Consider the following 19,112-nt stretch of genomic DNA (forward strand, 5'->3'; position numbering starts at 1 on the left):
CTCAAGTGCACACGGAACCTTCTCCAGGACAGATCACATCCTGGGCCATAAATCTAGCCTTGGTAAATTCAAAAAATTGAAATCATTCCAAGTGTCTTTTCTGACCACAATGCAGTAAGATCAGATGTCAATTACAGGAGAAAAACTATTAAAAATTCCAACATGTGGAGGCTGAACAACAAGCTTCTGAATAACCAACAAATCACAGAAGAAATCAAAAAAGAAATCAAAATATGCATAGAAATGAATGAAAATGAAAACACAACAACCCAAAACCTATGGGACACTGTAAAAGCAGTGCTAAGGGGAAGGTTCATAGCAATACAAGCTTACCTCAAGAAGCAAGAAAAAAGTCAAAGAAATAACCTAACTCTACACCTAAAACAACTAGAAAAGGAAGAATTGAAGAACTCCGGGGTTAGTAGAAGGAAAGAAATAATAATAATTAGGGCAGAAATAAATGCAAAAGAAACAAAAGAGACCATAGCAAAAATCAACAAAGCCGAAAGCTGGTTCTTTGAGAAGATAAATAAAATAGACAAACCATTAGCCAGACTCATCAAGAAACAAATGGAGGCGCCGCTCCTCGGTTCACCGCCTCCATCCCGAGCGTGGCCGCCGCTCCTTCCTCGCCAGACATGTCCTCATGTGCCACTCCCGCTGCCGTGAAGATTGGAGTAATTGGTGGAACAGGCCTAGATGATCCAGAAATCTTAGAGGGAAGAACTGAAAAATATGTGGATACTCCATTTGGCAAGCCTTCTGATGCCTTAGTTTTGGGGAAGATAAAGAATGTTGATTGCGTCCTCCTTGCAAGGCATGGGAGGCAACATACCATCATGCCTTCGAAAGTCAACTATCAGGCGAACATCTGGGCTCTGAAGGAGGAGGGTTGTACCCATGTCATAGTGACCACAGCTTGCGGTTCCTTGAAGGAAGAGATTCAGCCTGGTGACATCATCATCATTGATCAGTTCATTGACAGGACTACCAGAAGGCTTCAGACCTTCTATGATGGAAATCATTCCTGTGCCAGAGGAGTGTGCCATATTCCAATGGCTGAGCCATTCTGCCCTAAAACAAGAGAGGTCCTCATAGAGACTGCTAAGAAGCTAGGACTCAGGTGCCACTCAAAAGGGACAGTCATCACCATCGAGGGACCTCGTTTCAGCTCCCGGGCAGAAAGCATCATGTTCCAAACCTGGGGGGCGGATGTTATCAACATGACCACAGTTCCAGAGGTGGTTCTTGCTAAGGAGGTTGGAATTTGCTATGCAAGTATCGCCATGGCAACAGATTATGATTGCTGGAAGGAGCATGAGGAAGCGGTTTCAGTGGACCGGGTCTTAAAGACCCTGAAAGAAAATGCCAATAAAGCCAAAAGCTTACTTCTCACTGCCATACCTCAAATAGGATCCATGGAATGGTCAGAAACCCTCCATAACATGAAGAAAACGGCCCAGTGTTCTGTTTTGTTACCAAGACATTAACATAGCATGGCTGCCCAGAAGACCAGGAGGCTTTGAAATTCCAGTCCTTTTGTGAATTCCTGCTTGAGAAAACATAGAAAAGATATGCAGCTTTCATGCCCTTGCTGCCCAAGGAAGACGTGATAAGACATTGCATTCATCAGAGATGCCTTCTCAAAGACTTGGACTGCTTCAAATAATAGAAGGAAAGCAAATTATACTTATAGAAAAGAAAAAAAAGAAGACACCTTTCACCATTCCCCTATTAAATCTGTAGGAATAAAGGTAGTAATATTCCTATGCTGCCAAGGAATTTGAAGAAGAAAAGCTCTTGGACTATTTACTGGTGTGACTGTAAGTTGGTATAATTTTTTTGGAGGGCAGTTTGGTTAAAATGTATCAAAGTCTTAAAAAATAGTCTTTGTGCTGGTTAAACTCCTGGGAATTTATCTTTAAGGAATTATCAGAGATACATATAAATAATTATGAATAAAGAAGGATGTATAACATAGTTATCATAGCAAATATTCAAAACAATCTGAATATCTAACAGATGGAGGTAAATCATGGTCAAGCTCTTAATTAGACTGTGAAGCAGCCAACTGAACATCATGGCTTCACATAATGTACAAAACACATTGCTGCTATATAATATGGAATGAGGATATGTAAGCATTTTACAGTACTAATTTTGTTTTAAAATTCTACATAGTTATGTACAAAGACTAGAAAGAAATATATGCACTCTTCTGCTACTGTATTTGGGAAGAGGGATACTGGATAATTTTTACTTTTTCCATTTCTTCACATTTTTCTACAATAAATATAATCAAATAGTGAAGTTTTAGAAATAAAAATGGGCTTAGAAAGATCCAGTTCTTGAAAACCCACTGTTTTGGGTAATGCAGCAGAAGTTAAGATGGCACTGCTAAGAGGAGTTCTGTTTGAGTTCCATCTTTATATTGTTAAAAAGACCATTTTTGACTCTGGTTAGAACAATATTTGGGTTTGCAACAATGTGAGAAAAGCTGAGTGTTTAATATGGAGCTAATCTTAAATTATTTAAGAGGCCATATACACACATTATAGTGTGTCAGATATTTTTAAAACTGATATTTGACTTTTTGTTTCTACACCTTTTTATGATTTGATGAATTATTTTACATGAGTTGATTTTTTAAAAATAAAAAAATGGAAGCAAAAAAAAAAAAGAAAGAAAAAAAAAGAAACAAATGGAGAAGAATCAAATGAACAACATTAGAAATGAAAATGGAGACATCACAACAGACAACACAGAAATACAAAGGATCATAAGAGACTACTATCAGCAACTATTTGCCAATAAAATGGACAACTTGGAAGAAATGGATGAATTCTTAGAAAAGTACAACTTCCCAAAACTGAACCAGGAAGAAATAGAAAATCTTAACAGACCCACCACAAGTACAGAAATTGAAACTGTAATCAAAAATCTTCCAGCAAACAAAAGCCCAGGACCAGATGGCTTCACAGCTGAATTCTACCAAAAAATTTAGAGAAGAGCTAACACCTATCCGACTCAAAATCTTCCAGAAAATTGCAGAGGAAGGTAAACTTCCAAACTCATTCTATGAGGCCACCATCACCCTAATACCAAAACCAGACCAAGATGCCACATTAAAAGAAAACTACAGGCCAATATCACTGATGAACATAGATGCAAAAGTCCTTAACAAAATCCTAGCAAACAGAATCCAATAACATATTGAAAAGATCATACATCATGACCAAATGGGCTTTATCCCAGGGATGCAAGGATTCTTTAATATCCATAAATCAATCAATGTAATACACCACATTAACAAATTGAAAGATAAAAACCATATGATTATCTTAATAGATGCAGAGAAAGCCTTTGACAAAATTCAACATCCATTTATGATAAAAACCCTCCAGAAAGCAGGAATAGAAGGAACATATCTCAACATAATAAAAGCTATATATGACAAACCCACAGCAAACATTCTGTGAAAAATTGAAAGTATTTCCCCTAAAGTCAGGAACAAGACAAGGGTGCCCACTCTCACCACTACTATTCAACATAGTTTTGGAAGTTTTCACCACAGCAATCAGAGCAGAAAAAGAAATAAAATGAATCCAGATTGGAAAAGAAGAAGTAAAACTCTGTTTGCAGATGACATGATCCTCTACATAGAAAACCCTAAAGACTTCACCAGAAAATTACTAGAGCTAATCAATAAATATAGTAAAGTTGAAGGATATAAAATTAACACACAGAAATCCTTGCATTCCTATACACTAACAATGAGAAAACAGAGAAATTAAGGAAACAATTCCATTCATCATTGCAAAGAAAAGAATAAAATACTTAGGGATATATCTAACTAAAGAAACAAAAGACCTATATATAGAAAACTACAAAACACTGGTGAAAGAAATCAAAGAGGACACAAATAGATGGAGAAATATATCGTGCTCATGGATTGGAAGAATCAATATTGTGAAAATGAGTATACTACCCAAAGCAATCTATAGATTTGATGCAATCCCTATCAAGGTACCAATGGTATTTTTCACAGAACTAGAACAAATAATTTCACAGTTTGTATGGAAATACAAAAAACCTCGAATAGCCAAAGCAATCTTGAGAAAGAAGAAAGGAACTGGAGGAATCAACCTGCCTGACTTCAGACTCTACTACAAAGCTACAGTCATCAAGACAGTATGGTACTGGCACAAAGACAGAAATATAGATCAATGGAACAAAATAGAAAGCCCAGAAATAAATCCATGCACCTATGGATACCTTATCTTTGCCAAAGGAGGCAAGAATATACAATGGACAGAAGACAATCTCTTTAACAAGTGGTTCTGGGAAAACTGCTCAACCACTTATAGGAGAAAGAAACTAGAACAGTTTCTAACACCATGCACAAAAATGGATTAAAGATCTAAATGTAAGACCAAAAACTATAAAACTCCTAGAGGAAAACATAGGCAAAACACTCTCCAACATAAATCACAGCAGGATCCTCTATGACCCACCTCCCAGAGTAATGGAAATCAAAGCAAAAATAAACAAATGGGACCTAATTAAACTTAAAAGCTTTTGCACAATGAAGGAAACAATAAGCAAGGTGAAAAGGCAGTCTTCAGAATGGGAGAAAATAATAGCAAATGAAGCAACTGACAAAGAATTAATCTCAAAAAATATACAAGCAGCTCCTGCAGCTCAATTCCAGAAAAATAAACGACCCAGTCAAAAAATGGGCCAAAGAACTAAATAGACATTTCTCCAAAGAAGACATACAGATAACTAACAAACACATGAAAAGATGCTCAACATCACTCATTATCAGAGAAATACAAATCAAAACCACAGTGAGATACCATCTCACGCCAGTCAGAATGACTGCTATCCAAAGTCTACAAGCAATAAATGCTGGAGAGGGTGTGGAGAAAAGGGAACCCTCTTGCACTGTTGGTGGGAATGCAAACTAGTACAACCACTATGGAGAACAGTGTGGAGATTCCTTAAAAAACTGGAAATAGAACTGCCATATGACCCAGCAATCCCACTGCTGGGCATACACACCAAGGAAACCAGAACTGAAAGAGACACGTGTACCCCAACGTTCATTGCAGCACTGTTTATAACAGCCAAGACATGGAAGCACCCTAGATGTCCATAAGCAGACGAATGGATAAGAAAGATGTGGTACATATACACAATGGAATATTACTCAGCCATTAAGAAGAATACATTTGAATCAGTTCTAATGAGGTGGATGAAACTGGAGTCTACTATACAGAGTGAAGTAAGCCAGAAAGAAAAGCAACAATACAGTATACTAACACATATATATGGAATTTAGAAAGAAAGTAATGATATCCCTATATGTGAGACAGCAAAAGAGACACAGACGTATAGAACAGTCTTTTGGACTCTGTGGGAGAGGGCAAGGGTGGGATGATTTTGGAGAATGGCACTGAAGCATGCATATTATCATATGTGAAACAAATCGCCAGTCCAGTTTCGATGCATGATCCAGGGTGCTCGGGGCTGGTACACTGGGATGACCCATAGGGATGGGATGGGGAGGGAGGTGGGAGCGGGGTTCAGGATGGGGAACACATGTACACCTATGGCTGATTGATGTCAATGTATGGCAAAACCACTAGAATATTGTAAAGTAATTAGTCTCCAATTAAAATGAATAAATTCATTTAAAAATTTAAAAAATAAATTAGAAAAGGAAACCTTTTAAACTTTAGAAGAAAAATATATAAAAATATCATTGAGATCATAAGGATTTTTTTGAACACGTAGTACAGAAAGAATTGACTATAAAAGAAGTTACTGATAGTTGTGACTTGTTATGTGATTGTTATGGAAAGGGCTAGAGTTAATGAGTTACCTGAGACCTTTCTTCTACTTTGAAAAATAAAGGCAGGAGAGTTCTGTTTGCTGTCTCTGTAAATCAGATGTCTTTATCAGCTGCTGAGCTGAAACTCTGCATCCTTACTTAGTTTTAGGGGAAATAAAATCCCCAAACTGTCAGTTCAGCCACAGTTGGATGCCGCCTTGGGAATTTATTCACCCATTACCTCCCTGCTTGAGGAATCTAAAAAGTCCACTTCTCCACTTGAGATGACAGACAAAGATGGCAATTTAACTAAATTTGGCCTCCCAGCAGCTGAGAGGCAAGTCTGCCAGCAGAGTCCAAAGAGTATGTACCACTGGTACTAGAATTTGCTAAAAATAACATATATTTTCTGTCTCCTGCTGGCACACGATAGTGTTAAGCACAGCTACTTTAACACTGGAACAGGTCATGATGGAGGGTGATGTGCACTTAAAAAGGCTTTAACAAGTAACATTAGACCCCTTACTTTTGCCAGATGCTATCTGGGCTCTTTTAGAACTCTTTTGAGTTTTAAGGCACCTGCTTTTAACCAGAAAAAAGTCTTGTTGGAGGCCAAAGTGCTGCTGAATATTACTTGAACTTGGAGGTTAGAGCACTCGTTCTAGCTCCATTATAGTATACTTAAATAAAATACAAGCATCCTCCTGCCTAAATTTCCATGAGTGCTGTCTTTCCAGCCCAGCCAGAACATAACTTAATCCCTGGCTCTCTTAGGATGCCAAACACTTTCCATCTTGTAGTAAAAGAGTAAATGTATGTCTTATCTCCCCAGCTTGAGGACAAAAAGACGTTCACTTTAGTTATGATCACTACTGTTATTTGGAATAGGTTACTATGAGTGAGTGAAAGTCGTTCACTTGTGTCTAACTGTTTGCAATCCCATGGACTATAGAGTCCCTGGAATTCTCCAGGCCAGAATACTGGAGTGGGTGGCCTTTCCCTTCTCCAGGAGATCTTCCCCCCAACCAAGGGATCGAACCCAGGTCTCCCACATTGCAGGCAGATTCTTTAGATTACTATATTTGAGTACAAATTCAGAAGATACGAAGGATTTGTGGTAATCCTTATGCATGACTTGCAAGATAGCACTTGTTCTGTTCCCCAGGGGCACCCAATATTTCCAGTTTCTTGGATGTCCTTTTAAAGTACCTTACACCTACAGAAACATACCAAACATTCATATAGTTTTTATCCTCTCTTTCAAAAAATAGAAATGATAGCATACTATCCAGCATCTTGTTTTTCCACTTGTTGTATATGGGAACTCACTCTGTATCATTCTACAGAGTTTCCTCATGCTTTTTAACAGGTTCTTGTATTTACTTGTGCGTGTGTGGAGCAACACCCTGCTGTATGGTGTGACCTATCCCTGTTCATGTACAGTTAAGTCACTTCTTACCTTCTGCTGTTACAAAAGCTGCAATGAATATCCTTGTATGTACATACACAATGTTGCACATGTACAAGTATGTAAGTATCCCTGTTTCCCCAGACCACATAGTATGTTCCCAAACCTGGATTTTCTCCAGAGTGATAGTGTTTAACTATGTTTGACTATGGTATTACAGCATAATTTAAATTCCATTTCTCTTAATGTGAATGAGGCTGAACGTGTTTTATATACGTAAGAGCAATATATATATATATATATATATATACATATATAGATATATTTTCTGTTAACTAGGCATTCCTGTCCTTTATCCACTATGCTCTTGAGTAATTTTTACTTTGATTTTTAGAATCCCTTTATATCTATGACATGAGTTACAAACATTTTATCACAGCTTATTGTACTTTTTTATTTTTACCAATTGTTTTTGTCATGCTGAAATTTCTGTTTTTACATTGTTCAGATTTATTGATCTTTTCTATATGGGGCTTAATATTACATTTAGAAATGACTTCCCCACATTGAGATGAAAAATAAACATATATATATAAACAAATATATATATATATATAAACCATTTTTATTTCTCAGACTTCCAGAATTTCATTGTTTTATAACTTTTTTATCCATCCGAATTGTATCCTGGTGACAATGTAAGACTGTATTTTTGTATTGTATTCATATTGTATTTTTTTCCAGATGATCAACTAATTTCCCCAACATCATTTATTAAATAATCCACATTTCCACACTAATTTCAAAGTGTATATTTTTCATATTATAAATTCCAATATATATTTAGGTCTAATTCCTGACTTTATATTCTATTCTATTCATGTGTTCTAATGTCCTGTTTTACTTATTATAGCTTTACAACAAGTTTTTAATATCTGGTATGGCAAAGGAACTGTTTTATTCATTTTTAATTTAACATCTACCCTTTGTTTTTCTACTTATTAATACATTTATTTACTAGTAAAACATTTATTAAATACCCTCCATATTCCTGGCATTATGCCACATTCAGGAGAGGAAAAAATTAACAGCAGTCCCTTATTCTTAGAGAGTTCACAGAGAAGTGGGTAGATGGATGGTACCAATCAATGTTCAATTAATGTCAAATATCTGTAGTGTTAGTGGTTAAAAGTATGGGCCTTGGGCAGATAGATAGGCTCCATTCATATCTGGACTCCACCACTTATTGGCTGTATAGCCTTGGGCAAATTGTTCTTCTCATCTAAAAGTGGTACTAATAGCACCTACCTATGGGGTTGTTAGGAGAATTAGGAGATTTGATGTACTTAGAAAATTCTTGCACTATGTATATTCTAGGCGAGACAATCTCACCCCAACCCCCATAGGCCTTCAGAGATCTCTGCATACTCTGATAAGATGTCCTCTCCCCGGCCTCCTCCTCCCTGATTGGCAGGAATGTCACATGACCCAAGACCACAGCAACCCTCACACTCATGCTGGCTTCCCCACCATGAGCCTTGAGATTGTTGGGCCAATCTCACTGTGCTTCCCCCTAACAACCATGGCTCCAAACACCAGACTCTTAAGTCATCCCTCTCCCCTCCACATCGGAAGCCCCTACAGATCTGTATGTCTCTTTCCGGCCGGCCCCACTTCAAAGCCCTCCCCATCTTATGAGACCCTTCCACTGGGCCCTCTGGAAGTCAAGGGCAGTTGTGGGCACACCCTGCTGTATACACCACCTCTTGTTAGAATGCTCCTTCCGCTTCATGCTCTGTAGTCACCTCCCACCTTTTTATACGCCCAGACCTAGAGTTGAGAAGGGTCCCCCCTGCCTCTTCATTGCTCTTTAAACACCCTTTTCCTACCATCTCCCTTGTCCTCCCTAAAACCTAAACCCTAAGAACCTCCAGACTTAAGTGTCCATTGATAGACTGTCACCCACTACCCCTCCTGTTGTTGTCATCTACCCCACCAGAGCACTCCTACTCATTCCTTCCCGATTTCAGCCCCAGGCTCACTGTCACACTCTCCAGAGCTACTTCTACCATGGTTCTAGCTGATTTCAATCTCCATGGAGATGATCTTTTCAAATCCTGACCTCTTACTCCCTCTACGCAGTGAACTTGTCCTCAATCCCTCTTCAACTACCCACTCTCCTAGTCATGAAAGTGAAAGTGAAAATGAAGTCTCTCAGTCGTGTCCGGCTCTTTGAGACCCTGTGGACTGTAGTCTGCCAGACTTCTCGTCCATGGGATTTTCCATGCAAAAATACTGTAGTGGGTTGCCATTTCCTTCCCCAGGGGATCTTCCTGACCCAGGGATCAAACTCGGGTCTCCCGCATTGCCGGCAGCCTCTTTACCATCTGACCCGCCAGGGAATCCTAATCATATCTGAGTCATTATCACTACTAACAACACGACCCCACCATACATTGAATTTCAAGTGTTCTGTGCTTGACTCATCACCTCACATTTTTAGTTCATTCCTTCTGGCACCCCAAGTTCAGCAATTCTTCTGTTGCACATGGGACCTACAACCTGTTGATTCAGTCGCCATTTCCCCCATCTCTTACCGCTCTTTGTCTTCACTTTGCTTTTTGCTAAACTGAAAGGCCCCAGTCAAGCGCTGTGATCACTCCCTTGCATACACATCCTCACTTCCTTTGCTCATCCTTTTCTCTTGTTGTTTGGCACAGTCCAAACCCTGCCAGAAACCCAGTCCTGTGCCTATTCTGTGTCAACACCCACAGATCTAAATATGGCAGGAGAAAGACACCCAGCCATGTTGCCCAGTCTTACTATGAATTCTAGATCCCCACCTGCAGGGGGCCCTTAATGCTGCCATATTTCCCTAGTCCCTGACTCTCCCACAGGTCTAGTGATTACACCTTTCTTTCTTTCCTTAAGACTCCAATACCCACCTCCCCATCCGCACTCCTAGTTTTGTACTACTAGAATTTCAATAAGCTCCCTCTGCCACAACTACCCAGTGACTGGCATCTGTCTCACATCTGCATCCTCCCCACCCCAGCCCACTGAACAGATGACTTGCTCATGCTCCTCCGTAAGGCCAGCACCACTCCTCCAGGCTGCATCTCATTCTTCTCACTCAGGGCGTTGCACCTGCAACCTGGATTTTTCCTCTGATACCCTTAATGCTTCCCACCCTATTTGATCATTCCCATTGCTGTACAAACTTGGTATTATTTCTCCCATTAAAAATCAAAAGCAATCCTCATACTCCTCTGTTGTTCCACTCGGGGTTCCCTTTTAGAGTTAGAGCAAAGCTTCTCTTCCTTGCCTCAATTCCTCTCCTTCCATTCTTTCTTGCACCCAGTCAGGCATTTGTCCCTCTCACTCAACTATGACTGTTCCTATCAAGGCCACGAGTGACTTTCATATTGCTAAACTGAATGGTCAAAGTCTCAGTCCCCCTCCTCTTAATTAACCAGCAACCTTTCTCTAAAGAAATGTTGAAACACAACTGAACCAGGTTCTTCACTTAGTTTCCAGAACACCACATTCTCTTGGTTCTCTCCTATCTTAGTGATTGCTCAGTCTTAGCTGCATTACCCTCCTTCAAAATTTTACAGTCCTGAGGGCTCAACCTCCAGAAAGGATCAACCCAACTGACACCCTGATTTCAAACTTCTGGACTCCAGAACTGTGAGAATAATTTCTGTTGTTTTAAGCCACCCGGTTTGTGGTATTTTGTATGGCAGCCCTAGGAAATGAAGACATAGTTCAGTAAAGCTACTTAAAAGCAAGCAAACTTTAATGGTTTTCCATCTCAAACCATGAACAAGTCAAAATTCATTTTCTAGTTACCCAAACCTGCACTACCTCACTTTCCACCCTCACCTTTGCTCCAGCCTCACTCTTCTCCTAGTTATTCTGTAAACACTGCAGGCACACTCCTGCATGGGGTCTGCACAATTGCTGATCCATTTACCTGCAGTGCTCTTCCATAGATATCTATATAGCTCTCTTCTTACTTCCTTTGCTTGCCCAGATGTCATCTTCCCAGACATCTTTTCTTCAAAACAACTGTTCCCCCACATTCCCTAGCACCCTAACCAGATTTACTATTCACTATTGCATTTAGAAGTATCTAGGATACTTTGGGAATTCCCTAGTTGCCTAGTGGTTAGGACTCAGCAGCACTTTCACTGCCAAGAGATTTGATCCTTGATGCACAAGCTGGACAACGAGGCCAAAAAAAGTGGATTTTTCATACCTTGCTTCACTCACTCATTTTTTTTCTAGTTGATTTTGTTTTTTCCCCAAATATTAAGTTTTTATTTTGTATTGGGATGTAGCTGATTACAAAATAAAAATTTAATATTTTGGAAAAAACAAAATCAACTAGAAAAAAATTAAAATTAAAAATATTTAATTTAAAAAAATGAGTGAGTAGCTGATTAACAATGTTGTGGTAGTTTCAGTTGAACAGTGAAGGGACTCAGCCATACATATACATGTATCCATTCTCCCTCAAATCCCACTCCCACCCAGGTTGGCACATAACATTGAGAAGAGTTCCAGGTGCTATCCAATAGGTCTTTGTTGGTTATCCATTTTAAATATAGCAGTATATACATGACCTTCCCAAAGTCCTTAACTATCCCTTCCCCTTAGCAACCATAAGTTCGTTTTCTAAGTTTGTGAACCTCTTTCTGTTTTGTATATTCATTTGTATCATTTCTTTTTAGATTCCACATATAAGGGATGTCATATGATATTTCTCCTTCTCTGTCTGACTTACTTCATTCAGTATGACTCTCTCTAGGTCCATCCATGTTGCTGCAAATGGTATTATTTCATTCTTTTTAATGGCTGACTAATACTGCATTTTGTATATATGTACCACATCTTCTTTACCCACTCCTCTGTCAATGGACATTGAGGTTGCTTCTATGTCTCAGCTATTGTAAACAGTGCTGTAATGAACATTGGGGTGCATGTATCCTCTTGGATCATGTATTTCTCTGGATATATGCCCAGGAGTGTGATTGTAGGGTCATATGATAGCTCCATTTTTTTTTTTCTTAATGAACCTCTATACTGTTCTCCATAGTGGCTCTATCAATTTACATTCCCACAAATGGTGTAGAAGGATTCCCTTCTCTCTAACCCTCTCCAGCATTTGTTTGCAGATTTTTTGATGATAGCCATTCTGACCAGTATGAAGTGATATCTCATTGTAACTTTGATTTGCATTTCTATACTAACTTGCAATGTTGAACATATTTTTATGTGCCTGTTTGGAGAAATGTCTATTCATGTTTTCTGCCCATTTTTTGAGTGGGTTGTTTCTTTTGATGACATTAAGCATCATAAGCTGTTTGCAAATTTTGGAGACTAATCCCTTACTGGTCACATTATTTGCAAATATTTTCTCCCAATCTGTGGGTTGTCTTTTTGTTTTGTTTGTTGTTTCCTTTGCTGTGCAAAAGCTTTTAAGTAGGGTACTTTTATTTCCATTATTCTGGGAGATGGATTGAAAAAGATGCTGGTTTATGTCAGAGAGTGTTCTACCTATGTTTTCCTCTAGGAGCTTTAGACCAAAGGAGTATCTGGTCTCACATTTAGGTCTTTAATCAACTTTGAGCTTATTTTTGTGTATGGGGTTAAGGAATAATCTAATTTCATTCTTTTGCATGTGGATGTCCAGTTTTTCCAGCACCATTTGTTGAAGAAACTGTCTTTACAATATTGTGTAGTCTTGCCTCCTTTGTCATAGATTAATTGACCATAGGTGCATGGACTTATTTCTGGGTGTTCTAGCCTGTTCCATTGATCTATATTTCTATTTTTGTGCCAGTACCATATTGTTTTGATGACTGTAGCATTTAGTATAGTCTGAAGTCAGGGAGCCTGATTCCTCCAGCTCCAGTTTTGTTTTGTTTTTTTCCAAAGATTGTTTTGTCTATTCAGGTTTTTTTTTGTGTCTCCATAGAAATTTTGAGATTTTTTTTTTGTTCTAGTTCTGTGAAAAATGCCATTGATAATTTGATAGGGATTGCATTGAATCTATAGATTGCTTTGGGTAGTATAGTCATTTTGACAATATTGATTTTTTCAATCCATGAACATGGTATATATTTCCATCTGTTTATGTCTTCTTCAATTTCTTTCATCAGCATCTTATAGATTTTGGAGTCCAGGCCTTTTGTCTTCTAGGTGTGTTTATTCCTAGGTAGTTTATTCTTTTAGATGCAATGGTAAATAGAATTACTTCTTGAATTTATCTTTCTGATCTTTTGATGTTAGTGTGTAGAAATGCAACAGATTTCTGTGTATTAATTTTGTAACCTACAACTTTACCAAATTCACTGTTGAGTTCTAGTAGCTTTCTGGTATCATCTTTAGGATCTTCTATCATGTCATCTGCAAACAGTGACACTTTAACTTCTTCCTTTCCAATTTGGATTCCCTTTACTTCTTTTTCTTCTCTGATTGCTGTAGCTAGGACTCCCAAAACTATGTTGAATAATAGTGAGAGTGGACATCCTTGTCTTGTTCCTGATCTTAAAAGGGATGCTTTCAGCTTTTCACTGTTGAGTATGATGCCAGCTGTAGGTTTGTCATGTGTGTGTGTATGTTAGTTGCTCAGTCGTGTCTAACTCTTTGCCACCCTGTGGACTGTAGCCCACCATGCTCCTCTGTCCATGGGATTCTCCAGGCAAGAATACTGGAGTGGGCTGCCATTTCCTCTTTCAGGGTATCTTCCCAACCCAGGGATTGAACTTAGTCTCCTGAATTGCAGGCAGATTCTTTATGCTCTGAGCCACCAGGGAAGCAGGTTTGTCATAGATGGCCTTTATTATGTTGAGGTATGTACCCTCTATGCCCACTTTCTGAAGCATTTTATCATAAACTTGTGCTGAATTTTGTCAAAAGCTTATTCTGCAACTATTGAGATGATCATATGGCTTTTATTCTTCAGTCTGTTGATGGTGGTATATCACATTGATGGATTTGCAGAAGTTGAAAAGTCCTTGCATCCCTGGGATGAATCCCACTTGATCATGGTCTATGATCTTTTTAATATATGTTTGGGTATGAACTGCTAGCATTTTGCTGAGGAGTTTTGCATCTATGTTCATCAGTGATATTGGCCTGAAATTTTCTCTCTCTCTCTCTTTTTTTTTTTTTTTTTTTGTGGGTGTGTGATATTTTGTCCAGTTTTGGTATCAGGGTGATAGTGATGTCATAAAAGGAGTTTGGAAGTTTTCCTTTCTCTGAAACTTTTTGGAACAGTTTCAGAAGGATAGATATTACCTTTTCTCTAAATGTTTGATATAAAATTTGGCTGTGAAGCCATCAGGTCCTGGACTTGTATTTGTTGGGAGGTTTTTAAGTATGGCTTCAATTTCAGCACTTGTGATTGGTCTGTTTATTTTTTTTTCCTAGTTCAGTCTAGGGAGACTGCACATTTCTTCCAGGTTGTCCATTTTTATTGGCAAATGGTTGTTAATAGTCTCTTATGATCATTGGTATTTCTGTGTAGTCAGTTGTAATTTCTACTTTTTCACTGATAATTTTACTGATTTGAGTCCTGTCTGGTTTTTCTTGATGAGTCTGGCTAAAGGTCTATCAATTTTGTTTATCTTTTCAAAGAACCAGCTTTTAGTTTCATTGATATTTGTGATTATTTTGTCTCTGTTTTATTTCTGCTCTGATCTTTATGATTTCCTTCCTTCTACTAACTTTAGGTTATGCTTGTTCTTCTTTCTCTGGTTGTTTTAGGTGTAAGGTTAGATTGTTTATTTGAGATTTTTCTTGTTTCTTGAGGTAAGATTGTATTGCTATAAATTTCCCTCTTAGAACTGCTTTTACTGTACCCATTAAGTTTTGAACTGTTGTGCTTTTGTTTTCATTTGTCTCTAGGTAAGTTTTAATTTCTTCTTTGATTTCTCCAGTGATCCAATGGTTGTTTAGTAGCTTATTGTTTAGTCACCATGTGTTTGTGTTTCTTAGAGTTTTTTTTTTTCCTGTAGTTTATTTCTAATCTCATAGCAATGTGATCAGAAAAGATGCTTGATATGATTTCAATTTTCTTAAACTTACCAAGGCTCATCTTGTGGCTCAGCATGTGGTCAATCCTGGAGATGTTCCATGTGCACTTGAGATGACTGTGTAGTCTGCTGATTTTGGATTAAGTTCAATTCATCTAAAGTGTCATTTAAGGCCTGTATTTCCTTATTGATTTTCTGTCTAGATGATCTGTTCATTGATGAAAGTGGGGTATTAAAGCCCCCCAATATTATTGTATTACTGTCGATTTCTACCTTGCTGTTTGTTATCATTTGCCTTACATATTGAGGTGCTCCTATGTTGGGTACATACATATTTATAATTGTTATATCTTCTTGGATTGAACCCTTGATTATTATGTAATGTACTTCTTTGTCTCTTATAGCACTGTTTGTTTTAAAGTCTATATTTTCTGATATGAGTATTGCTACTCAAGCTTTCTTATGATTTCCATCTGAGTGAAATGCCTTCTCCCATTCCCTTACTTTCAATCTGTAAATGTCCATAGGTCTGAGGTGGGCCTTTTGTAGACAACATATACATGGGTTTTTGTATCCACTCAACCAGCGTATATCTTTTGGCTGGTGCATTTAATCCATTTACATTTAAGGTAATTATTGACATGTATGATCCTATTACCATTTTGTTAATTGTTTGGGGTTAACTTTTTGTAGACCTTTTCCTTCTCTTGTGGTTCATGCCTAAAGAAGTTCCTTTAGCATTTGTTGTAAAACTGGTTTGCTGGTTATACATTCTCTTAACTTTTGCTTTGTTTGGAAAGCTTTTGATTACTCCATCAAATCTTACTGTGAGTCTTATCAGTAGAGTATTCTTGCTTGTAGATTCTTCCCTTTCATCACTTTAAATATGTCCTGCTATTCCCTTCTGGCTTGTAGAGTTTCTGTTGAAAAATCAGCTGATACCCTGATGGGAGTTCCCTTGTGTGTTATTTGTCATTTTTCCCTTGTTGCCTTTAGTAGTTTACCTTTGTCTTTAATTTTTGTCAGTTTGATTACTATGTGTCTTGGTGTGTTCTGCCTTGAATTTATCCTGCCTGGGACTCTCTGTGCTTCCTGGGCTTGGTGGCTGACTATTTCCTTTCCCACATTAGGGAAGTTTTCAGCTATTATCTCTTAAAATATTTTCTCAGGTCCTTTCTCTCTCTTTTCTCTTTCTATAATGTGAATGTTGGTGTACTTAATGTTGTCCCAGTCTCTCAGACTGTCTTCATTTCTTTTCATTATTTTTTCTATATTCTGTTTTGCAACAGTGATTTCCACCATTCTGTCTTCCAGGTCACTTATCCATTCTTCTATCTCAGTTATTCTGCTACTGATTCCTTCTAGTGTATTTTTCATCTGTTTATTTGTTCGTTAGTTCTTCTAAGACTTTGGTAAACATTTCTTGCATCTTTCCCATTCTTTTTCCAAGATCCTGGATCATCTTCACTATCATTATTCTGAATTCTTTCTGGAATATTGCCTATCTCCACTTCATTTAGTTTGTTTTTTTTTTTTTTTTTTTTTTTTTTTTTTTTTTTGGAGATTTGTCTTGTTCCTTCATCTGGGACATAATTCTATTTCTTTTAATTTTGGTTAGCTTTCTGTGATTGTGGTATTAGTTCTGGAGGCTGTAGGATTGTAGTTTTTCTTGCTTCTTCTGTCTGCCCTCTCGTGAATGAGGATAAGAGGCTTGTGCAAGCTTCCTGATGGGAGGGACTGGCTGTGGGGAAAACTAAGTCTTGCTCTGGGTGGGCAGGGCCATCCTCAGTAAAACTTTGATGCAATTGTCTGCTGTTGGGCTGGGCACCCTCCCTGTTAGTTTTGTGGCCTGAACCCAGGCCTGGATGCCTCAGAGGTTGCAAGAATACACAGAAGAACTGTACAAAAAGATCTTTATGACCCAGATAATCACAATGGTGTGATCACTCTCCTACAGCCAGACATCCTGGAATGTGAGGTCAAGTGGGCCTTAGGAAGAATCACTACAAAACTAGTGGAGGTGATGGAATCCCAGTTGAGCTATTTCAAATCATGAAAGATGATGCTGTGAAAGTGCTACACTCAGTATACCAGCAAATTTGGAAAACTCAGCAGTGGCCACAGTACTGGAAAGGGTCAATTTTCATTCCAATCCCAAAGAAAGGCAATGCCAAAGAATGCTCAACTACCACACAATTGCACTCATCTCACACTCTAGTAAAGTAATGCTTAAAATTCTCCAAGCCAGTCTTCAGCAAAATGTGAACCATGAACTTCCAGATGTTCAAGCTGGTTTTAGAAAAGGCAGAGGAACCAGAGATCACATTGCCAACATCCACTGGATCATCCAAAAAGCAAGAGAGTTCCAGAAAAACATCTATTTCTGCTTTATTGACTATGCCAAAGCCTTTGACTGTGTGGATCACAATAAACTGTGGAAAATTCTGAAAGAGATGGGTATACCAGACCACCTGACCTGCCTCTTGAGAAATCTGTATGCAGGTCAGGAAGCAACAGTTAGAATTGGACATGGAACAACAGACTGGTTCCAAATAGGAAGAGGAGTACTTCAAGGCTGTATATTGTCACCCTGCATATTTAATTTATAATCAGAGTACATCATGAGAAACATTGGGCTGGAAGAAGCACAAGCTGGAATCAAGATTGCTGGGAAAAATATCAATAACCTCAGGTATGCAGATGATACAACCCTTATGGCAGAAAGTGAAGAAGAACTAAAGAGCCTCTTGATGAAAGTGAAAGAGGAGAGTGAAAAAGTTGGCTTAAAGCTCAACATTCAGAAAACTAAGATCATGGCATCCTGCCCATCACGAGGGCAGGAAGAGAAGGGGACAATAGAGGATGAGATGGTTGGATGGCATCACAAACTCAATGGACATGGGTTTGGGTGAACTCTGGGAGTTGGTGACAGACAAGGAGGCCTGGGGTGCTGTGGTTTATGGCATTGCAGAGTTGGACACGACTGAGTGACTGACCTGAACTGAACTGAACCCAGTCCTGGAGTATACAGGCTTTATGATAGGGCTAATAGTAATCACCATGAAGACTTGCATCAAGACACAACTCTCAGGACTGCTGCTGCTAGTGCCTCTGTCCCTGTGGCAGGTCACTGCTGACCCACCCTCTGCAGGAGAACCCTCAAACCCTCACAGGGTAGGTCTGCCTTAGTCTCCTGTGGAGCGATGAGTCCTTTCCCCTACTCCTGGTGTGCACAAGGTTTTGTTTGTGCCTTCCAAAAGTAGAGTCTCTGTTTCCCCCAGTCCTGTGGAAGTCCTGTAATCAAATCCTGCTGGCCTCCAAAGTCAGATTCCTTGGTGATTTCTAGTCCCTTTGTTGGACCCCCAGGCTGGGGAGCCTGATGTGGGGCCTAGAACATTCACAACAGTGCAAGAACTTTGGTATTATGTTCTCCAGTTTGTGGGTGGCAACCAGGGCATATGGGATTTTAATTTATTGTGATTGCACCCCTCCTACCATCTCATTGTGGCTTATCCTTTACCCTTGGATGTGGATGGTGTTTGTACTTCAAATAGGATGAATGTTTCTTGCTTTGTCTCTTTTTAAGGGGTTATGATTATTGCCCAAATTTCAAAAGAAATCTACTTCTTTGTTAGTTACTCATTCATGTCTAACTCTGTGGACTGTAGCCTGCCAGCTTTTCTGTCCATGGGATTCTCCAGGCAAGAATATTGGAGTGGGTAGCCATTCCCTTCTCCAGGAGATTTTCTTGACCCAGGGATCAAACCTGGGTCTCCTGCATTGCAGGCAGATTCTTAACTGTCTGAGTCACCAGGGGAAAATA

At 38.8% G+C, this 19,112-nt stretch overlaps 1 protein-coding gene across 1 annotated transcript; it reads left to right on the forward strand.

The window, feature by feature from the left end:
- Window positions 1–582: 582 nt before the first annotated feature.
- Window positions 583–2,663, forward strand: LOC133040448 (S-methyl-5'-thioadenosine phosphorylase). Its single transcript, XM_061120172.1, has one exon. It carries the CDS (start codon window positions 639–641, stop codon window positions 1,488–1,490), a length of 852 nt encoding a protein of 283 aa, XP_060976155.1. The 5' UTR covers window positions 583–638; the 3' UTR covers window positions 1,491–2,663.
- Window positions 2,664–19,112: the final 16,449 nt, after the last annotated feature.

The sequence above is a fragment of the Dama dama genome, chromosome 20, assembly GCF_033118175.1.
Source record: "Dama dama isolate Ldn47 chromosome 20, ASM3311817v1, whole genome shotgun sequence".
Lineage (NCBI taxonomy): Eukaryota > Metazoa > Chordata > Mammalia > Artiodactyla > Cervidae > Dama > Dama dama.

What these genes read in the sequence shown, in the direction of transcription:
- LOC133040448 (XM_061120172.1), top strand. Translation starts at nt 639, where the DNA reads ATGTCCTCATGTGCCACTCCCGCTGCCGTGAAGATTGGAGTAATTGGT.